Here is a 24283-nt window from a genome sequence, read left to right on the forward strand (position 1 = left end):
GTCCAAAGGAACCATCTTCTGTGGGTTTGCTTTGAATTCTTTATTTTTTTCTGCACCTGTTCCTAGTCCTTCTTTGAAACAAAAAACGCAAACAGACAAAGCAGTATTTAGTCACATAAAATACCACTGGCAGTGTGGTTTTTTTTTAAAGGGCAAAAGAACTGACCATTCCATAAACAGTCGGCAGGAAGTATTTTGGTTACCTGAAGTTACAAAGTAATTGTGACCCATTTTTTAAAATAGACCTAAAAAGGTCTGGCAGTTGGGATGGATATTCAAAGGACCTTTTAATTGTCATTTTTCTTTTGACAGACTTCTTTGATAAAATCATAATGCCTTAACTGTGATGGCATTATTATTCAAATTGTTGTCTGTGCATTTAAGATGTTTTAAGCTAAAACATTTAGTTGCTATGGTTACCCAGCTGAATCTGTAGGCAGATTCATGGGAAGAATCGATCTGGAAATGTTAGCGTGTTCCCTGTGTTATTTGTAAATTGTTATTACTGTGATGGTGATTTCTATAAAGCACAGGCAGCGTAGTCCACAAATCAGAGCTTGTAAGGGCAGTGTTTGCATTGCACCTGTTCTTCCAAAATTAATTGCATACAATGCATGTTTTTGTATTTTACTGACATTTCTGGATTTTTTGAAAGCAGTTAAAAGAATTGAATGATTCAAATAACTAGAGAATACTAAAAATAAATAAAGTAGGAGAAACTGTGAAACTTCATGTTTTGCCTTCAATCTTCTCCCATTTTGCACCGCATGAAGATAGTCTAAATACTGGGGAAATAGACAAGGCCTACAAACTTCTGTCTAAATTTTTACAGTTGCCATACAGCAGTCTTTTCTTCATTATTCAATTTGTGCAGGCCTGTAGAGACAAATCCTTCTCACTTTCTGTAAGTGTAAAACACCAGAAGATCTATTAGTTCTTTTCCAGCTTTTTTTTTTTTCTGTTACCACTTCATCTGACAGCCTCTTTGGTCTGAATATAATTTGAATTTTTACATAATAGTCTTTTACTTGATTTTCTTGCTTTTTTTTTTTTCCTGTGTTAATAAAATGGTTACTTTTTTACCCTGTAATGAAACTGAAGTACTGCATTTTAGAATACTAAGAAAATTGACAGTACTTTGCATTTCACAGTGAGAGGTAATGCCTCATCGTGATGAGGAGAACAGAAATGCTGGCTCCTCAGTTCTTCATGCTGGATGTGTGATTTTTCACTTCCTGTACTTGGAGTCTAGCTCATAGTTTTGTACTTCTGACAGAATGGGCTTGATAAAACTTGCTTTGAAACTCTTCCCCTTTAGTCATACTGAGAGCTTTCCTGGCCAGGGACCAAGAGCTCCATCTCTTAGTGCTTCGTTAATAAAGAAATGACACCTGTTTTGTTTGCTTGGCAAGACAGGAAAGTGTTCTGTGGATTCCTGGGCCAGGCTGTGTTTTCACTCTAGTACAAATGCAGCATATCACGTAGCACTGCAGTAATAGGAATTTAATTTCCTTTTGGTATGAGATTAATGCAAACAGTAAGAGCTAAGTACTGCTAAAAATGATAGCAATTCTTTTAAAGAGCTTTTATATTTACAGAATCAGTTTGTTTGTTTGTTTTTTTTCCCCAAAGATACACCTTGTTGTGCTAGAAAGAGAATGTTTTCACTTAGGCATTGCTACAGTGAGACTGAGGAGAACTGTAGAAGAGGATACTGGCTTTATTTTTGGCATTTGGGATGTCAGTTATTTGCCTCAGCTACGTGTAGTCAAACCAGAGATGTTTGTTGACCGTGAATTATATAAGAGAAAAACTGCTGACAGTTCAGACATGCAGGAGGAAGGACTGGAATCACACATAGTTTCTGTGTTATTACTCCTTTATGTATGTTTTCACCATACTTCACACTTGGGAAGTAAGAGTTGAGAGTGACCTGTGACATTGCAGAGAGTAACTACTGAAGGTAGAAAGAAAACAACCACCTAAGAAAACCCACCACCACCAACCAAAAAAAAAGCAGAACAAGAAGATTTAAAACTACCAACAGAAGCTGTACCACATAATCCTAACTGGAACCGAGCAATAGAATGCAAAATAAAGTAGTGGGCATCTTAAATTTAATTTCCTGTACTTTAGTTAGTATGTAGCATTTTATTAAATGATTCTGTGTGATCTTTAGTTTATATTTGGGTATTCTTTTGGGAACTTGGTCAAATGAAGTGAATAATTTTGTTTTAATCCAGACATCTTTAATTTTTTTTTTACTTAGAAAAATGCTTCTGCTTTTAATTTTAATTTTGTTTGGTAAAAGACAGTTTTGTTTTGCTGTTTAATTAAATGCCTTTGAAATTAAGCCTTTTATGACATTTTTTAGTCTCATTTAAGAAGCTTCAGTTAAGAAGCAAATCTGTGAAACTTCATTAGAATGAATTCACTGAAAGCATAGTAAATTTTTAGCTTTAAACTTTATATCTAATGTTTCATTTTATTGCATTTATTACCACAGAGAAGCTGGAATACTGTTACTCAGTATGAAATGAATGGAAGGCATTGCTCATATTAAAAGTTTTATTTCCCAGGGTTAGAAAGTGAATTTTTTAGGTGCTGATCAGAATTCACCCTGTTTGAACTACAAGCAGGGGAACTTTTAGGAAATGAGTTTCTCTTGGGAAATTGTAAAGCATTTCTATTGCTTGGTTTAATGTTTTCTCTTTTGTCTGAAGATTGCTAAACAACTAGAAGTTGTTTCTAAATATATCTTGAATTGACCGTCCAGTGGGGTGTGTGCAATAGGTTATCTGCATTCAGATATTTCTAGTTTTAGACTTGGCCACCATTATCCATGATGAATTCACAGTGAGCTTCTCTTGACTTTATGACTCTGTGATCATCTGTGCTGGTTGACTTTCGTCTTATAGCTACACCACAATTTTCTAGTTGCTTAGAAAGAGTAAAACAGTCCTGTGGAGCATTAGTTTGTCTTCAGCTTCTTCAGTACCTAAGTCAGTCTTTCTTGAAGATATAGGAACCTTGAGGAACAGAAATGCATTATGAAGAGAACAATTGGGCTCAGGCAAACTATAGCCTATAGCTTCTAATCAAGCCTGCTAAAATGGAGTTAAAATGGTTAACACAGTGGTGTTAAGGATCTTGATGTAATAATCCTACAGTGAAAAATCCAGGCGATTTTTCTGGCAAATTAATTATAGACCATACAGCTTCAGTAGAGCACATGCATACTTCAGCATTTCTGCCAGCAAAAATGAAATGTAGATTAGGAAGGATATCCAAGTAGAGATTTTGTAAAAATCTGCTTAGTGTGTCCAACCAGTTCTGTGTATTGGCCCAATTTCATAGTTTCTAAATTGCATTAAGTTCTTCCAAAGAATGTCTCCAAGTATACCGTATATAACCAGATATTTCTAATTGTTTGGTAGATACATTTATACATGGATTATTCACAGCAAATACATCTCAGTTGTCTCTGGAACCTTGAAATTAATGAGAATAAGGAGATTTGGGCAATCTCTGTGATTCAGTACACTTGCAATTGTGAACTAAAGCTCATTCAGGTTACAGAATGATTAAAAACCTTCCAAAACTTTACTGTACTTTTATTTATAAACCATCAGAGAAGGAATTTGACTCTTAAGGATGTAGAAAGCTATGTTAATACCAAATGATGTAATAGTATGTTTTATGAAGCATATGTCCTTTATTTTACTTTGAGCGATGGGTATACAACAGAGTATTAACGAGAATGCAATCCTTTTAACATCTTTTATGCATCTCATTTTACTAATATGAATTTTATATTCTCTAATTATCCTCCTTCCAACAATTTAATTTGAGCAGCATGTTGTACGTAGCGTGCACCTTTGTGGTTTGCTAGCAGTTAATGAGATAACAAAGAGCATGTGTGTTAGATGTTGGAGCCGCAGCTAATGAAAAAATTCCTCAACATATTGCCTTATTCTGAGATTTTAACTATAATTGTTCAACATATCTACCATCTGTCCTAGTGACTCATGCCTCTGGCTGTACTTCTGCCAAAGGAAAGATTTGGGACATTTATGGAGTATTCATAACAAAAATTTCAAGTGCTTTGAAGTGAAAATTGAGATGAACTTTAAGTTATCCAACCCTTTGTACTTCTTTAATTTTCTGTAGACTTCTTTTCCTAAAAACATATTGGCTCAAATTCTTTAGGCAAGTCCTAGTTAGAGTAGTTCATTACGCTTCCATACCAAGTATTAGAAAGCTCATGAATGTATGGATCTGTCTCTTGCTGAGTGCAGATGGTCACAGACTTTACAGGTCTGGCTGTGGGATATTCTAGCTAACAAAGGAGCCAACTTTTCTTTTTTTTTTTTTCTGCTTTTTATGTCAAAGCTGTTCTAATGTAGTCATATTTGAATGTAATGTAAATCCTTATTATTATGGTTTGATTTCTTCTCTGTACAACATCACATCATCCTGAAGATCCTCCTCAGTTTTAGAGCCTATTGTGCTCAAGAAAAGATGAGTAAAAAATGTTTAAAAGTGGATAGGCAGCTGGAAAAAGTCTTGCCATTTTCAAGCTCTGACTTCAAATGTTAGGAAGTATAAATGTCTTTTTTCTGACTGCCATCTCCAAACTGTTGTCTTGAACGACTAATCCATTTGTAGCCATTCTACCTGCAAGCACGTATCTTATTTATCTGTAGTTGTGTTGAGCTAATTAGGTTGCTCACAGCTTTTACAATTTACACCCATTAGGAATATTTTCTGTGTCTATTTTCACTCAGGGGTTCTGTGTTTGAGGTTCAGTCTTTTCAAAATCATGTGTTCTTTCAGTAACAATAGGATATCTGTTGGACACGTTGTACCTCTGACGTGTGCCCTGTTAATTTTTCTCTGAGAGAGATTAATTTGAGTCAGTATAAAAATATCTCCTCCCATCTTTTACCATCACTGTATTGTTTTTCTGTTAGTTATAATTAAACCCATAGTCTCAATTTGCATGCTTGTAAGAGCTGAACATCGTATTTTTTTCTTTTATTGCATCAGGCTATGTTTGATGCTTTGTCTGACCTCCCTGAGTGGTATGGTATAAAAGAAATGCAAGCAAATTGGATAGGTGACTGTGTTGGATGCTCTATTGACTTCTTGCTGAAGGTGAGTCCGAAATTTCAATACTGCAGGCTTGGCTATATTGAATGCAACCTCAGAAATGCACGATGGGATGGATTTTCAGATATAAAAACCTTGAAACCTACAAAAGGATAATATTATATGTTCATGCCCAGACCCGCACTGATTCCTGAAGAACATTGTTTGTTGAAGTGATATTTCTTGTTGTCCTGCTTAGGAAAGCATTTGTGTATTCAGCTGAAAAATTGGTTGAAAATTGTCTGTATTAGTACAAAAATACATGCCAGCTACTAAGTTATATTTTTATTATTTCTGAAAATGTGTATCAATATCTGCTGTAGAAGAATCTCCTTCTGAGGCCGCCATACACTCCACAGTTAATTCACATGGAACATATCAGTGTAGTGACTTTTAAGCAGCCCTCAGGGTTTATCGCTCACATTCTTTGTCCAGTTGCTTTAATGCAGTGCCACCTTTTCCAGCTTTTATAAATCTTTTCCTGTACAAGTTGCAACATGGACTTCATCAAAGAAGTGTGGTAGAAAGCCTAGAAGCTGAGAAAGTCTAAAATTCTCTTTAAGTTTCAGAAGCAGTATCTCATTTAGGTGACCTTGGCTATTGCCATTTGTCAGAAACAGGGGCTGTACATTAAAAGTGAATAGGAAGACTTAACCAGGGGTTGAATCTGGCTCAATAGTACAATGAAATATTACACACGATTTTACAATATTTATTTTACTTATATTTAAATAAATTATAAAGCAACATTCTCAATGTCTTAGAAGTGAATTTTGTCAGAATTTGATCCTGGAAACACCATGTAGTAGGAATGTGTCTGGCTTTGTTATTTAGAGTTGCATATTTCTTTCTGTAGGGTGTTGTAAATTAGTTAATCGCAGAAGTAGGAAGGGAAATTTAAAACCACTGTACTTCTAATGAAAAAGAAAACATCCGAGGCATTTTTTGGTTCTTTTTCAGGTTAATGGTGAAGTATCAGGAGAGAAGCTGGCTGCTTACACCTACACTCCTGAAGCCATTTACGGAGCTTCCCATTTATATATCTTACCAAGTCATAGACTGCTGCATGGAAACAGCAGTCTGAAGGAAGTCTTTCAGAGGGAGTTCATCCCAGGGAAAGGTGATATTTTTCTCATTCTGCACCTTGTTACAAAAGAGTATCAGTCTTAGAGAATGATCTTCAGAAAATGTGAGTCCAGCTGAGCATAAACTGTTCCTGTTGAGAGGGAACATTTCCTTTTGATCTTTTGTACGTGTCAGATAGTATCACAAAAGCCTCTCTTGACTTCAGATATGGTAACAGTAGCTATGCTTGAGTTCTTACTCTTTATGATGTCTGTAAAACTTCACAGTATAAAAGTAACGGAAGAGATTCTTGTTTCTTCACATAATGGAAGTGAATAGTCAGAATCTGACCATGTGAGCACATTGCAAATCTCACTGCTATACGGTAATTTGTCATTAGCACAGACTGGAACCAGCTCTTGCACAAGCAATGATCTCTTCCCTGCATAGAGAATATATGGAGGACTTCAGATGATTAGTGTGTAGCAAAGTGGATCACTAATATACAGCAAAGTAATACTGTGCTCTAGAGATCCACATTTAATACAAGATTCCAATTCAGTAAATTCAGAGCAGCCCCATAGTAGGTCCTGGCGTACAAATACAATCAAGTGGTAATTCTTTTCACTAATTAGTATTAATTGGTCTCCTGAATGTGGTAATTCTTTTCATTAATCAGTGTTAATTGGTTTCCTGTATGTTCCTACCTTATACTCTGTACTCAGCATCCTTGGCCTGCTATGCTTTATTATTTGAAACACCTGAAATTTATAAGAGTTACCTCAGCTGAGGTAATCTTGCTTTCTTTCCCTTTTGTTGCTATCTTGCCCTTCCTTTCTTGACTGTACGTTCTCATTTAATCAATTAGAATGATATGTTTTTATGTTTTCTAGGTGAGAAAAAAAGGATGTAATATGCCAAACTTACTTAAGGTTCTTATAGTTGTGCTCTTGGGATATAGCTTTGTATTTTATTAGAGCTATCTTTCTCTGTTACATGAAGACAATTATCATTTAAATAGAAGTGAGCAACTGTTTTTTGGAAATTCATTTTTTAGCCAAGAAAAATATATTTTAACCTTAGAATGTGGTAAGTCTCCTAGTTTTACCAGTGTGAGGTGTCTGAAATAAAGACATGACCCTTATATTTTTCATTAGCTCATTATAATACCAAACATACATTCTTCTACATTTGTAACTGTAGTTTCATTCCTTTACTGCTATTGTACTAAAGATGAGAGCAGGTGAGTAGAAGAAAGAACATCTTTGTAAACTGGAGAATCGTTATTTTGGGTTCCAGCATAAAATCAAAATTATTGCTGTGTGGGAGAGAGAAGTTATTTTTAAAGGCAGACTGCCCTACCCACTCTGCTTCCTGTTCATGATGATTTTTGTTTTTAAGAAGAGAAAGTACTTCTGTACATTTTTTTAAGCAAAGCAGGAAAGCTAAGTGCAATGATTTGAACATAAGAAATTTTGTCTAGAATATGAATATCCTAGAGACATGAAAAATTAAAAACCAGTAGTCAAAGTAACTATTTTGTTTGTGTTAAAAAGACAGTTGAGATATAGTAAGCCTATTCTGTAGAGTACTGTTATTTTATTTCAAACAGACTTTGTACGTAGCAGTACAAGCCTCAGACTTTCTTTGGTTTTCCACAAAGATAGGTGAACGAAAACTCTATAATGGTCTGTATTTTTGTTATCACGTTGAGTCAGATCCCTGAAGCAGCAATTTTGTACCTCATTCCTGCAAAATAAGAATTAATTTCATCTATTGTATGCAAATCTCTAAAATTAGATCTTAGAAGTGAGGCCTTCTATACTTTCACTGGCCACTAAAAGTCCTGAGACCCTGTTTACCAGGAGCAAGCATATTGTGACACAGAGCCTCTGGTTTTCTTTGCTGTTGCATATCATGATGTGCAATTGTTAACACATGACTGAGTTTAAAAAGCATTGGCTCTTTACGTATTAGTTTGGGATCTGCTTTAAGCTGTGGAGGCACTACAATTTGTGTCCAAATTGAGATCTCGGTTTTGAGTCCCCCCAGTTTAGACTATTCAGATTAGATTTTATTCTTAAGGCCAGCAAAGAAACACAATGTCAGTTTATCTTATCACTGTTCTCACCCTTCATTCTCCTTCTCTGTCTTCTCCTTCCCTGTAGACGTTTGATTCCAAGATGTTGATATAAGCCTATCTCTAATATCGGTGTGAATATTCTGTTTTGAAATCAATGAGTTATTTAGGTTTTCATCTTACATTGGTCACTGCTGTGTAGAAGAGCAAGTCATAAGCATATCTGTGCTCCCCATCTGTATCAGCTGAATAAGTGAATGGTTTTGCTGAATTTTGAAATGATGCTCGTGACTCTGCAATTCACAACTTAGTGAATTCTTACAACTTTGAAGCAAACCTGCGTTTTGGTCAAGGACTTGGGTTTTTTGTTTTGTTTTGTTTTTTGTTTTTTAATTTCAGCCCAAATCTCAGTTAGCTTTTTATTCAGATTCAGATGTTTGGTATGTTTTCTAGTCATGAAAATGTATCAATTAGTGAAGATTTTATTATCTTTTTAGAAATGCATGAGGTTTTTAATTTTCTTCTTTTAAAAATTAATAATATAGATTTTTTTGTATAAAATAAGCCAAGTTTTAATAGTGAGTAATGTTCTTAGCATATCTTCTGCCATATGTTACTTACCATGATCATTTGTTTTCAGACTCACTCACTTCTGTGACAGCTGTGAACTTGCTTACCAATCAAGAGATTCCTGTAGTAATCTCAGCAAAAACAAGTTTTGAGAATTATCTTGATACTAAAATAGGTATGCAACAATTATTGTGTAACTGGAATACAACAGCTTTCAATTTTCTGTGTTGGAGCACCAAATGCTTCTGTGATAAATCTTTGGACACGGTGATTCTCTTATGGACTTTGGAACTCTGTTCTTCAGTAATGAAGAAGGATGGGTAAAGTAGCTATGTAGAATCTGTCTGGGAGAGTGATATGCAAGATGATATATTTTAATGGAACTATCATAAAATTAGTTCATTTAATGAACTAAATTTAAGGATCTGTATATCGTCGGAGGGCTGATTACTTATAGGACACATGTATTTGATTCTCACCATTCTTAATCAAAACATAACTGTACCATTGTTTGACATAAATATTGTCCAAACAACCCAGATTATTCCCTTTAAAAAAAAAAAAAATTGTTATGCATTTATGTAAATTACATGAATATTAAAAGAGAAATGTTTCAAAGAGAGTTCGCCCAATAAGTGTACAAAAGTTCCAAGTTTGAGCTGTATCTGACAATATTTGTGTTGAGATCAGAAGAAGAGTTCAGAATAGGTTAGAATTCCGTTCAGGTAGTCCTGAGTCCTTAGGCCCTTTCTCTAAAGGAGCTATTCCCATAACTTTAGACCCTTATTTAAGACTGGGATTCCTTTCGTAAACAGAGAAAGGAGGGCATTGGTAGAGGATAATCTGAATTTACTGAAATGGTCTTCTCAGAGTTGCCCTATGAAGCAGCCACTTTTACTCCTTTCCTGCACAGGAAGTCTAGTACTTCAATCTAGACAAGTAAGTACATATGATTAGATGACATCAAAAATGTAAAAAATTTGAGATTGCACTAAGTTTTACTCATGTCCATTTTAATCTGCAAGGTTTATCTTGAACAACAGTAGACACCAAGCTTTGCGCTGACTGTTGGGTTTTTGCTCCCCCTCATTACACTACCTTCCTAATTCCTTAACTCTCCTTTGTTGCCTCCCTGTGGTTGTTACTTCTGCCCTGGTTCTACTACTCTTATTTCCTTTACACTACTGCCAGTGTTGGCTTTTGTGGCACATCAGCTGAACCAGCTGACTGTGGAGAACCACTTAGGTGTCTATGCCATGCCTCTAAGTGTTTTACTGGGAACGTTGTGCAAAAGTGTCTTGGATGACCCTCACAAGGCCGATGGAAATCCATCCACTTGGGCTGTATACCTTCCTTATAATACGTCCACATCTTTCACTTTAGGAGTTAATCTGTTTTTGGAAACTAGAACCTTCCCTTGCGTATGAGAAGCAAAACAGTTGAGGTACCTAATCTTATTTTTCTGTAAAGGCTTCCAGCTTGATCACAGGCATGTACTCTGGCCTTATGTCTGTTGGAAACAGACCAGATCTTTGCAGGAAGTTCTGGATGCCAGCTATTGAGCTTTGTGAAAGTACATTAATGCATCATCATTTCAGCAGAAGGAACACCAAAAAGTGGGATATCCTTATTTCCACTTGTAGAGCATATTGTGACGCCAGCTGTTGCAGGCTGCAGGGCTCTTTGTCAGATTAGGATACATAGATTGTGCTGTAACAGAGCCTTTAAATTGCTGGAGCTTATTTCTGCGGAAAAGATTAAGTAGTGATTTTGTCTTTTGTTAGTTAGGGAGTTACATGCCATAGGGGAGCTTTGTTTGCTTTTCTTGAGTTTTCTGCTTCCAAATTCCTGTGTATTAACAGAGTTTATGTATTTGGAAATTTACCATAGCAAACATTTCACTGCCTAAAGAAGGATGCTTGATAAACTGGTTTTCAATCAAGTAGCTTGTATGTTTATAATTCTAATGTGTTTAGCAGTATCTTGAGAGTTATTACAGTTTTCACCAACCTGATGTTTGCACTGGATTGTTAGAATAAGCTTCTTTGTCTTTTAAAGACGACAATAATTGTGCAAGATTCTTGAAAATATTAAGTGAATTATCACCAAATTCAAAGGGAAAAGATATTCAGAATAATATATCTCAATTTGGAAATAATACATCTGACACTAACACATGTATTCTGAAATAGTATTGAAATAATGAAGTTAAGACATTTCTTAACTCACTCTGAAAGACAGTCCTCCAAAGTAGAAAAAAATATATATTTTAAAATACCTGCAGCAAAATCGGAGGAAAGATGTCCTCATCAATCAATGTGAGTGAGAAATATTTAAAGATAATATGTCATTTTGTGATGCTGGTGAATTACTATAATAAAAAGAAATGAGTTAGGGGAACGTGTATTCAAGATGTGTGGCCAACCTGAATAATGAGATGTGAAAAGAAATTAAACATCAGGTGCTTTCAATGCAGTGACTGCTAGGACTTCATTTGATGACAGGAAGTGCTCTCACGAGCTACATTCTCAATAGAAATTTGGTGTTATTCAAATTGTTTTATTGAGAGTATCGACAAATCGTGTGGTTTCTTAGTGGGTTCAAAGATAATAATGTTAGAGACAATTGATTTCTGGTAAATTTTAATACCATACTGCAGAAGAAAGAAATGACATTTACTATTAAAAGAAGAGGAATGTTTAACCTGTTTAGTGTCTGTCATATTAGCAAATTGAATTCAAATTTATATTATTGAAATACATTTTTGTTGTATCTAGCAAATATAACTGTTTAAAATGTATTATTTGTCTAAATTGTATTGCTTTATTTTTAGCCTCTTTCTGAACTATATAATTTTCAGCCTGCTCGGAGACAGGGCATTGATTAACATTTGAAATACTAAGAAAATGTGTCTATAATGATTGCTGCTTGAATTTTACTGCTTAAAGAACAGGAAAACATTTTTACTGTTCTTACATTTTCAAACTCTTGAGCAAACATAAATCATTATAAGGAGAGTTTCATAGAGACAAAATGTTTTATCATCAAAATGATGATTGATATCCCTGTTAGTCAATTCCAGGTATTTTTTTCCCTAGGGATTCCTAGTACTAGTGCAGAAGATGCTGCAGTAGCGAAGAATCTGAGCATTTCTTTCACTGAGGTCATTGAAAAACTGCCAAATGGTTTGGAGAAAGTCATTAATTCTGGGCAGGTGAGTATACAAGTTTGGAATTCTTGCCATCTTATGTTATCACTGTAAACTGTTTTCTTGAATGTGCCAAATAATGCACGATTAGAGGTTTCTACTTCTTAAGGCTTGAGGTAGATGTATGCTATCAGATTTCTAAGAAGAATTTAGTCATACAATCACAGAATAGTTTGAATTTGAAGGGACCTTAAAGATCATCCAGTTCCAATCCTCCTGCTGTGGGCAGCTATGCCATAGAGTAGACCAAGTTGGAAAGATGCATTTGGTAGAGTATGAACTTTGTGTCTATTGTTTGATAAAAGGTAGGGTCTAAATGTTTAGGATGTGTTTGCAAGTAATAAATACAATAATCCAACATGAGCACAGAAAAGTGGTTTACTGTTTGTTCACATTTCCTCAAACTACACCTTGTGTTGGTGAACCTCTGGAAGTTTCAACCTAACGCAGTTGATTAAAATATCAGCAGTAAATGTAGTTATGTGTATAATATATAAATGTATTTTATCTGTAAAGGCTGAAGAGGTCTTTCTAAGCACTGTTCTTTTCAGACTGTCAACGTTATCATTAGAGCAAGAGACTTTAAATTAAGTAGCTGGTATGTGAATAGTCTCTTGGATAGGAGGTTATTAAGAAATTAGAAGAGGGACGTCCACGTGAGGTTCGTAAACATTTATTTTTCTGAAATTACTTTTGTGAAATAATTTTGTCTATTCCTGCATTTTCACTGATAAAATGTATGATTTTTTCCATGTCCTTCTGTTTCTCCTTTTTCTCATCAGTTCACAGGCATGACTCGAGAAGATGCTTTAAAAGCTCTTACCCAGCAGGCCAAAAATAAAGGAATAGGTGGAGACCTAATGAGTGACAAATTAAGGGACTGGTTAATATCTCGACAGCGGTACTGGGGAACACCTATTCCTGTCATCCACTGCCAAAACTGTGGCACTGTTCCAGTGCCTTATGAAGACTTACCTGTGGTGCTGCCCAGTGTAACCACTTTTACAGGGAAGGGAGCGTCACCTTTAGAAACTGTTCCAGAATGGGTGAACTGTGCTTGTCCAAGGTGAGAGAATGCTGCATGTACTGCAGGCTGGGAGAGATCACTTTATACTTGCATGTTTCATGTGCTCTTTCTGTGTGTGTAGACAACTTAGCACTCTGACACAGAGTACTGTTCCGGAAGTACAGTTTATCTGACCCAGCGTTGTTTTTTCATCTTTCATACTCTGTAAAACTCTGTATTTGCAACAGACACCACTGGTACTTCTTTATAAGCAAGCTGAAACAAACCTCACTCTTCTTATTTGGAAGAAAGGAAACAGGGAAAACAATTATTTTGTCCATGCCCTCAATTTCTTGACAGTATCTCTCACTTCATTTACTGCAAGAATTTCCATTATCTTTCACCAGCAGAGCTCATATACAGCTTGTGGTGTTTATTTAATTGTTTCCTTTTGGTAAGGGAACTAACTTAATATATTATTACTAAGAAAATGAATACCTTATCAGCTATGTAATTCTTTACCACAGAGGATCGCATTCACTGTACGTTACAGATGACAGCATGTAATTGACATCGAAGGAGATATTATGTGCATCTTGTCTGTGTTGTAATATTTATTTGTAATAGCACAACTGTGAAGGAAATGAAACAGATTAAATTAAGTAGCAAGAAATATGTTGTGAAAATCAGATGACTGATCTTGAGGACTGCGTAAATGCTGTGTCCTTTGAGATGAGTCTATATGTTCTGCTGGAGGAACTTTTAGAATATGCGTTACTCCAGAGAAGTTTTTCATCAGCAGTGTAATGCAGTATTACTGCTCACAGACTGACCAAATGGAAAGTACGTTGTCAGTCTGCCAGGCAAGAGGACCAGACATAAATGGCCGTAGGGCTCTCATTGATAATGCAGCAGTTTCACAACATCTCACTTCAACACTTGCAGTGTAGAATGTTGATATGGTTCTCATTACTAACTAGGTAGCTTAGGCAAAGCAGCTCTGTGGTTCTCTGGAAATGTGTATTTTGACCTTTGCTGTTAACAAGTATTTTAAGTCAAATGTGTTTATTTTCATGTTTCTGCACAGAGCATTTCTTCTCAGATACGCCTCTTTAATAAAATTTCACATAGTAACCTATTTTAAAGTGTGACTCTTGCAGGGAAGCCTTACTAAACAAGATCCTCAGGTTTAGTCAAGTCCCCAGGTCTAAAATCCCTAATTTTATCTAAATTTTTTTTCCTGATCAAATTGAAAGTTATTGTCTATGCTCCTGGCTTCTTTCTGTGCTCAATTCAGGTATTATTTTATTGCTGACTTTGCAACAGTGTCAGTTTGATGTATAGCAAATCTTTACTGCTTCTGTATAGTTATTGTGGCCACCCTACCTCCAGGCAGATAATCAAGGGTTTTTGTTTAGTTGGAAATCATGATGTAGAGGATCAGTTTCTCAGCTTAGAATGTGGTGGTTTACTGAAATTAAGTTCTAACTTTTGTTTAGCTTTGTATTTTTACATAACTGACAGCTGTCTTCAGTATCGATCATCCATTTGTGTCTGCTGCAGTTTCAGATCCTTTGATCTATTGCCTTTGTGTGCACAGTTTTCCGTACCTCCTGTTTTCTCTTGCTCTGAGATGTTATGTCATCCCTTCCTTTAGTCCTTCTCTCCACTAATAAGATCTTCTGTCATTAATTGCATTTAATACCTCAAATTAATACGGAAAGCAAGATGGAAAAATAGGAGTCTGTGAGTAGTCACATCTAAGTTACAATTATGTAAGCAATTACAAATGGAAAGAGATGTCTAAGTTATTCATTGTTACACAAGTTCAGGTAATTGTGTTAGTTGTCTGAAGATCACCTAATCTGATTACACTGCTGTGCCTGTTGTTTGAATTCTGAAAGATGCCCATGCTGCTTCTGTGTTGACGAGCCACGTCCATTTAGAGTACGAGCAACAGCAGAGGCATGAGACAGATACAGTTGTGATTCAATTACTATAAGGTATTCTTGATTATGACTGACAAGCCCGGCTGCTTCCTGTCTTATTTTATGTTGGAGAAGTCCCTGCTCACATGTACAATTTAATAAAAGGGCTATTCTATATTAAAAAGTAAAATTATTTTGCTGCATTGTTCCTGTTTAAAGAAAATCTTGCTGATAGAGATGGATGTGAGGCAGAGAAAGGGGAGGAAAATACTGAAGGATGATAGCCTCCTCAACTTGCCCCGACAAGCAAAGCTGAAGTATCAAGCAGAAAGGGAGATACAAGTTGCTGCAAAAACATAAAGCTTGATGATTTTGACTAAAGATGCAGCTGGAAAAATTAAATAGAAACAGCTCATTTATTATGCATATCTATTCTGTTAAATTTGCATGCATTTATAAATTGTATATGTTTGTTACATATAGCCACATAGGTATTTATTATGCATATTGCATACAAGTTTGCCATGGGCTGCAAAATTTTGTTTTAGAGGAATCTCATTCTTTTAGCATTACAAGCTGTAAGGAGAGATCATTTGCAACAAATGAAAATTAAACGTGATGATTGATGATTATCGACTCCTACAAACAAATTATTTGTTTGGGAGAAATTATAGGAAAATTACCTGAGCTTCTAGAATATCTTTTAGAACTGTTTCTCACTGCTGTAACTTCTTGCAAAATAAAAATAAAATAATAATTAAAAAAAGATTATTATGAATTTAAATGTGCTACACGTTCTAGAACAGATTTGATGCATCTCAGTGAAAGTTGAAATTGAATTAAGTTATTTTTTTTCCTGGAGATTACGAATGGAATCTGAAAAAAACCTTTTGTAAAAACAATCACCCGCTCCTTCTGCTGATTGCTTTTCACATGGTTTGTCTGCTGGTGCCTAACTAGTGAGACGTATATTCAATTACACATTAACCCTATGGCAAAACATTCTTGTCTTTGCTGTAAGACTTGCTTTTTTTTAATAACTTTTCTTAAAAAAATTACAGGAATATGTGATTGAGAAGACATTCATGTGCTGTACAGTCTGCTATTGCTTCATCTTACAGCTGCTCAGGCTTTTGTTTTGCATTTTGTTTTGTCTGGGAGGGAAGGGGAAGGAGAGCGTGCACCTCTTCCTTACATTGAAGTTTTTCTGAACATATCACTCTTCAAGCTGTTCAGACTCTTCCAGTTTTAAAAATGAATTTCTCCATGACCATCCCATGTGTGTTTATTCTGGTGACAAGGTTGACGCCTTTTTAACAATAGCTGCTTTCTTTCCTGCTCAGATGTAAGGCAGAAGCTAGGAGAGAAACTGATACCATGGATACATTTGTGGATTCTGCTTGGTATTACCTGAGATACACAGACCCTCACAACACTGACAGGTAAGGGGTCCAGATACAGAGCTGCCTGGTGGGCAAGCCTGACTTACTGAATAGAAGAGCAGAAATAGGCCAGATCCACTGGTGCTTCTATCTTAACTGCCATTGCAGAAGTCAGTTTAAACCTGTGCAGTAACCTGAGTAAGCTGATTTTTTGTCTGCTCTGTGGCCTGAGGAAAACAAAGGGTTGACTAGGGATTGCTTCAAAACTCTGGTATTTGGTTGTTCCTATGCCAGGAGTTCTACAAAGGCAGTATGTGTAGACACAGCTTGTGTAAGTGCAGGATGAAAGGGCTTTTTGAGCCAGGGTATAGTGGAAGTGTTCAGCTAAGGAGCTAAAGATGGTTGTCAGAGGAGGATGCTATCAAGAGTGACAGCCTACCACAACTCTGAGACTGTGGTAAGTTGCTTTGAGCCTGTCCTCCACAGTAGTACACAGTAGTATTCTGGTGTGTAGACAGGTAGTTCTTTTCCACTGGGAGGAGGAGGGATAGTATGGTGTAACTTCCAGCTGCCAAGAATGACACCTTAATGATCACCTTAATTCCTTTCTTTTAGAGCTCCAGTAAGTCTTGCTGCTTTGTCATGCATACAGCCAGAGTGAGGTGGTATAAGAGGAAGCTTCTGTTGTGTGTTACTCTGACTAAATGCATAATTAATAAAAAGAGATTTTTCATGTTCTGTGTATTAGAGAATGCAGTGTGGACACTGTGGGAAGATGTAGTTATTTAGCCATTTATCTGCTTCATACAGTCTGTCTGTTTTAGTGTGACTGATACTGCCTTGTGTTGTCTCACCAGCACTAAAGCAGCATGCACAGAGGCTGACTAAGCTGTCCAAAAGCATTTTACACACACCTGTCAAATTAGTTTGCCACCCACCATGGCTGAATGGATGTCCATTACTGTTTCTTGAGTATTTTGAGAGCCGTTCTGTAGGGCAGTCTGATGGTAGCAAATCTTTTGTGCTTTTCATACGTTGTTCAGTTATTGCACAGATAAATGGAAAGTGTCAGCTAGATGATGTCAGTCTTCCTGACAAATTGTGGGAGATAACGAGCTTCATGTTGGTGAAGGAGTCTAGTAAGGTGTATTTTGCTTTAATTGTTGTTTCCATTTTAGTATTCCTGATGTCCATGTAAACTGTGTACATGAAGTTTGCATGCTTTGAGAAGGTCACGTCAAGAATGTCAGATTTGGCTGTCTGATTTTGTGTGAAATAAGAGTAAAATATGCAAGTTGGTTTTTTTTGGTTGTTGTTGTTTTTGTTGTTTTTTGTTTTTTGTTTTTTTTTTTTCCAAAGAGGAATTAGTGAAACAGTACTGCATTGTAATGATGACAGAAAGAGTTGCATTTCTTAGATATTGTTACCAAATATAAGGCTCTTAGGGAATTGACTATTTATTTATTGCCCAGAGCAGTGCCTGGATACATACTATGTACCAAGTGATTTGGACAGTTATTTTTTTGTATTGGCTGCACTCATTCAGTTAACCTAAAGAAAAGTGTTCTGTTAGCACTTGTGCTTCACACTGATCATCTTCTAGTGACAGTGTGAATTTATTGTTAATAATATCATTTAAATTACAGAGACTGCGTTCTCTCCAGTGACAGTTTAAAATATGCTGTTGTGCATGAACAGGAGGAAACTTTCCAGCAGTTGATGATGAAATGGGCATATGCAACATCCAGCTGTCAGAGTAACAGCTTAGTGTAGCCAAATCTGTTTTACATTGAAATAAAAGCATTTGTGCAGATTTCTGTACTAGATTTCTACCTCCACTTAATTTATTTGTTGGGGGTTTTGTTTGTTTTTGTCAGTTAAGCTACGTATCCTTAAACCTGTATTTCTACAAGTCATTTCTTAAACCTAGAATTTGGGAGAATTATTCTGTTGATTTTGGAGCCACTTGAACAACGTTAAATATAGACTTGCTGCACTAAAGGTGTGAATTTCATATCTGTGGTTTGTGTCTGGGCTCATCTGTGAGGAATAAAGTATTGCTGTCACAAGAATTACAGTTGGAATAATTGAACAGGAAGACGGATTGAGTAAATTTGTTAGAATGCAGCCATGAAATATAGTTTAAAGAATGTACAAATAGCCTGTATAGGAATATTTAATAAAGTATAAGGTAATGCTAGGATACCATGCAGGTGGCCTCAGATAATTCAAATAACCACCAGCATTTCCTGTAAATTCTCAGAGCATCCTTAGGTTTGAGGACGACGACCCATCTGACTGAATGTTGGGCGGTGTTGTATTAAGCTGCTACATTGCCCTCTAACGGCAACAATGCAGAACTCTACTAAAAAAGTTTATTTTCTTAATCAGGCATGTCTTTTGTATTTCATAGCAATATATTTTTATGTAAAACTTGATGTTGGTAAATAATAAACAATATAAATGCTAGCCACAGGATGTTGATAAAATAAAGTGCTATAAAGAACAAGAAAATATTTTCATCACGTTCTGAGGTGACAGGTGAAATCTTAGTTAACACTCAAAATACATGAAAACAATACTTCTGTGGACCTTTTTCTCAGTTGAAATTATTTTTTTCCATTTAACAAGCGTGTCATTTCTCATAAGATTAAAAGGATGGCGAAAGAAGTTTTATTATACACGTGTAGATCTCAGTAAGTAGTGGTGTCCAGTCAGATATGACGAGCTACATTAGCAGAGCTGATCTTCCTCTTTCCTGCTGCATTTTTCCAATTATTCTGCATTTTTTTTTCAGGCCCTTTAATCGTGACTTGGCTGACTACTGGATGCCTGTGGATTTGTACATTGGAGGCAAGGAGCACGCAGTTATGCACTTATTCTATGCTAGGTTTTTCAGCCATTTTTGCCATGATCTAAAGATGACTAAACACAAGTAAGCCTTATATATTTCTATAAAAATCTTTCAGATCTCATATACTTTGCAGAAGTGTTACTGGACACTGTTGTGATCACCTTGAATAAACCTGTGTTTTTGTGCTTGTCAGCCTTAACCACTAGGCTAACTACTTTTTTTCTTACAGTTTGTTGCATTTTCTGTAGGCATGCATACACAGCATTTTTTTTTTTTTTTTTTCTACATGGATATTAACTGGCTTAGAGCAAGTGGTAAAATGTTACTGTAGATTTTCAGCCTGCAAAGGCTTACATAAGCCAGAAACTTCAGGCATTCTGAGTAGTACTCTTATTAAAAAATTAGGTAAATTTCTGCATGTTAATATCATTCATTTCAGTGTAACCATGTATACATACTCTTGTAATTCACTGCAGTTTTGGGGCTGAACAGTGCAAAATAGTTCATAATAGCAAAATAAGCGTATTTTTCCTGCTGTCGATGAATCTTTCTTCAGTTACTTTACTTAATTACTTTTAACAACTCTTGTTACTATTGTATTGTTGTAGTGTGCCATTGTACTGTTCGTTACCCTTTGTTTTGGTTAGGGGTAAAGTTTGAGGCAGGAACATGAGTCATTTGATCTTTCTATGCTTTGTCCTGCCTGTTTCCCAACTTAATGTCCCAGTTTCCACTCAAGTTCTGGCCTGTTTGTACCCTAAAATGCCATCACAGGAGTGCTTCAAATGGGAGAGTACAAGTGGTGGAACAGTGAAATACGTGTTTTCTGTCTGTTACCCCATCAGCAGAGATGTTTCAACAGATTAAGCCAGAATGAGTGATCTCATGAGAACCACTGCTTGGTAATTTCTGAGCTGGCAACTCCTTCTCATTCATTCTTTACAAGTATCCACTGCTCAAACTTTATGCGGAAGAGGAACATGACAAACACGTGACATAGAGATTTCACTACAGTACCAGAATTTAAGTAGCTGAGCACCAGAAAAGGGTGGAATAGGTAGGTAATGAGCCACTGGAATATTTCTGTGAGTTATTTAATAATCATTTGATTAAAATAGACTATCAAGTTTTTATCACTCATTCTTTTGATTTCATTTGTTTCATTTTGAAATTTTGGTATGGATGATTTCTGTACCTGTTTCACTCAGTTGTCTCCAGCTTGCATAGTCGCAAGCAGGAAGGCTGTTCCTTCTTTGAGAGTGGGCTTCTGAAAGTTGAGCCTTTCTGTAACTATTTTAGCAGAGAATTTCAGAGCTTTTTTTTGCAGGTAATTGCAGCTTTATCAATGCTACAAAGTACTTTACAATACTGGTCTATCTGCCATCTAGTGGAGCTCTAAATATAATAGTTCTTCTGCTGGTCAAATTTTTCTACCTGTTTAACTGTGGTGGCTAAAGTACTGTTACTACAAACTGAGATCACAAGGAAAAAGAGGTTTGTTTGCAAAGTAAGCAGTCCTCCAATTTGATGTGCAAGGAAATGAAAACACATGAAAAGAGCACAGCTTGGCTGAAAAGGATCATCTTGATTGACCTCGAGCACTAAAAATAAGCACGTGGAGAGCAGAAGCAGGCATTGTGGTGGGACAAGAGGGAATGGTTTTAAACTAAAAAAGGAGAGATTTAGATTAGACTTCAGGGGGAGGATTTTTACTGGGAGTGGGGAGGTGCTGACACAGCTGCCTAGAGAAGTTGTGGATGCCCCATCCCTGGAGGGGTTCAAGGCCAGGTTGGATGGGGCCCTAGGAAATTTAATCTAGTACTTGATATAATGGTTGACATCCCTGCCTGTGGCAGGAGCGTTGGAACTTGATGATCCTTGTGGTCCGTTCCAACTGAAGCCATTCTGTGATTCTGTGATTTTGTGGTTGGCTGCCCCTGGAAGAATATAAAAGAATTGACTGGGTAGGCCCATGGTAATTGGGAAAAGCCACAATTTATCTAGAATTGAAACTTGTGAAGAATGTGAGGGCAGTAAGAATTTCTGCAGATATATTGATGGGAATATCAAGGAAAATATTGGCCTGATGCTAGAGCAGAGTAACAGCCTAACAAACTAGTAAACAAAGGCCAATCATTTCTTTGGTCTTTGTTATCAAGGTCTGTGCTTAGCTGATGTATTCACCCTGGAGAGTAGAAGGCTAAGGAGGGAATATAACTGCAGTCTTCTGCTTCCTAAAAGAGGATTATGGAGAAGATGGAACAAGATTCTTCTCAGACACGTACAGAGAAATGATAAGGAGTAACAGTCACAGGCTACAATAAGGTCCAGAGCTGCACTGAAGGAAAAGATGTGACAGTAAAGGAGGTCAGACACTGGAACAGTTTGCTTAGAGGGTTTCTGTGATCTCTATCATCAGGTATTTTCAAAAATCATCTCAGTGGGTCCATAGCAACCTGTTTTAACTTTGAAGTTAGGTCTGCTGCGAGCAGGAGATTTGACCAAATGATCTCCAAAGGTCCCTTTCAATCTGCATTATTTTAAGGCTTTGCAGTCCTACAGGTTTATAAATTTGGAATGCTGTGACAGAGCAGTAGCACCAAAACTGTGTAAAATATGTTGGTCTAAATATGGTAATTTTGAGAGGGAAAACTCCAACTTTGATGCAAAAAAATGCACGAAAAGCAATGACCATGTTTAGTGATGAGCAGAGAAAATCAAAGCTGCTTTATGTAGAAATAATTTTCAAGACTGTAGAGAATCCCACTGAGGTAATACACAAACTTAAGAACTTGTATGTGTGAAGATATGTTACAGCATTGCCCCCAGGATATGTTGTTTGTACTGCTTATGTATGTATTTAGAATGCAAGGTGACTAACAAATTCCTTATCATACATAAAATTGCTTGCTTGCTTTAGCTCTGCAGAAGTTAAAGCATTAGGTGTTTTTAAGCCACGAAGTCAAATTAAGTTGTTTTGATGTGGAAGTTGCAACTTCTCTATCAATACTACAACATGTTTTGAACATGTTTTAGATTTTGTCAGAAGCTCAAGGGTGGGTATCAGACACCAAAAAGGTGATCAGAAACAACAAGCTTACTAGTAGGAAGCTTAAAGTCATGGCATTGAAGCCCACAGCTCTGAGGGAAAATATATTAAAAGCATTAAAAAACACTGCCCTCTTTTGCATTCTTGACTTTTTTCTAGCTGCTCAGTTCTGTTCACTGATTAAATTAGTAAAATTCTGTGACATCTCAGTTAATGAAAGCTGTCACCATTTAAAGTGTTAACTAGTATTCAGACAAATTTTTGAGATTCCCCCATTATTCTGTAATAGTTTTCATGTTGATGGATTTTCCTTATTAAAATCTTCATTGTTTGGCTTTTAACCTCCTTTCAAATTTATTGTCATTTTTCCTGTTAGTCCTTAATTCTATACTAAGAACCTTTAACATAATACTGAGATTGAAAACAAAAGTTAAAAATTTCAGAGTTCAGATTTGGAAAGCCATCTCCTCCATGATACACATTATTACAGTATAAATATTATATGCCATTCATTTACAGATGTCACAGTTGCTTTCATATCAAATGCAACATTTGGCATCTATAATTGTAAAGGTGTAAATATAGTTTAAAGAGGCCCTGGAGATGGAGCGTGATCTTTTACATATGTTTTTAATTCATTGAAATGGAGCTGAGAAGTCAGCATAAGTAGCACCCTCTGGGTACTGATACAAATGACAGATTAAGCTCAAATTATTCCATTTTGTTTTAGCTATCTGTGAACTGCAGCAGATCTGGAATTAATTCACAAGCCAGTCAGCCCTTCCTGTTGTAACCAACACTGGGAGAAGGTCCAGGTAGGCAGCTGGGGCCAGCAACTACCTCATCTGTTCCAGCTTAATCCACCATGATGAGTGTGGTGACACACTCGCTTACACCTTGTTCAACCATGTTACTGCAAGTAAATTTACACAGAATTTGCCTCTTCCCTTAAGTAATCAGTTCTGTCAGATGGATAATTGCAAGTGGAATCTAACACATTCTTCCCGAAGGATTATAAACCAATAAAAAAAGTTCGTTGTTGCCATTAACTCAGCGGATTTGACTCTGATAGAGAGCAAACGTGTGGAATAAGAAGGCACTATTTTTACATAGCTGCATTATAAAATACAAGAAGATACCTGTATGACAGAAATAGGTTATTCTCTAAAGGAAGTGTATCACATCTTTTCAAAGTTCATCAGGGACTTTATCACAAACATTGATTTTCAGTAAAAGCACTCAACTATTGACTGTGTAAAGTCTAAATGTCCAATATCATTTGATCTTTTTTCAGCCTGAAATGTCCCCGCAATGCCATCTTTCATTTCTATTCTGGCCTTCTGCAGTATTGCCAGTAACTAACACATTTCATGACCTTCTGAACTCAGCTGCCAGGTTCCTGTCTTAGCTCTAGGACATGGTATTGGGCTCTCCCAACCTTTCTGAAGATGTGGGTTGCAAACACATTCAGTAAGCTCCTTTTCTAGGGCTGTCCTTCTGAGTCCAGTAATAGTGCTGTTGTGGACTCACAGAATTAAAGGGATTGGAGGGGACCTTTGGAGATCATCTTGTCTAACACCTGTGCTAAAGCTGGTTCCATGAAGTGGTTTACACAGGAAAGCATCTAGGGAGGGTCTTGAGGTCGTGGACAGCCTGTTGCAGTGCTCTGTCGCCCTCACAGTAAAGAATTTTTTCCTCGTGTTTGTATGGAACTTCCTAGGTCCCAGTTTGTGCCCATTGCTGCTGTTCTCTTACTGGGCACACTGTTGAAAACAGCCTGACCTCATCAATTTGACTCCTACACTTCAGATATTTATAACAGTGATGAGATCCCCTGTCAGCCTTCTCTCCTCTGGGCTGGAAAGATGCAGGTACCTCAACCTCAGGGGGATGCTCCAGGCCCCTAAAATCTTTGTAGACCTCCTCTGCTCTCTCTCTAGAAGTTCCCTTTCTTGCTTGAACTGAAAAGCCCGGAACTGGACATAGTACT

General features: G+C 36.5%; 1 protein-coding gene across 1 annotated transcript in view; it reads left to right on the forward strand.

Annotated features, from left to right (window-relative positions):
• LARS2 (leucyl-tRNA synthetase 2, mitochondrial) overlaps window positions 1-24283 on the forward strand; it is an 83068-nt gene that overhangs the window by 32286 nt on the left and 26499 nt on the right. The window contains exons 8-14 of the mRNA XM_042888493.1: window positions 5050-5157; window positions 6112-6271; window positions 8937-9041; window positions 11965-12080; window positions 12857-13140; window positions 16352-16450; window positions 19188-19325. Coding sequence (XP_042744427.1) covers window positions 5050-5157; window positions 6112-6271; window positions 8937-9041; window positions 11965-12080; window positions 12857-13140; window positions 16352-16450; window positions 19188-19325 — 1010 coding nt within the window. The remainder of the gene's footprint in view (window positions 1-5049; window positions 5158-6111; window positions 6272-8936; window positions 9042-11964; window positions 12081-12856; window positions 13141-16351; window positions 16451-19187; window positions 19326-24283) is intronic.

Source organism: Lagopus leucura, unplaced genomic scaffold (genome assembly GCF_019238085.1).
Source record: "Lagopus leucura isolate 7727_CA_CO unplaced genomic scaffold, USGS_WTPT01 Super-Scaffold_100157, whole genome shotgun sequence".
Taxonomy (NCBI): Eukaryota; Metazoa; Chordata; class Aves; order Galliformes; family Phasianidae; genus Lagopus; species Lagopus leucura.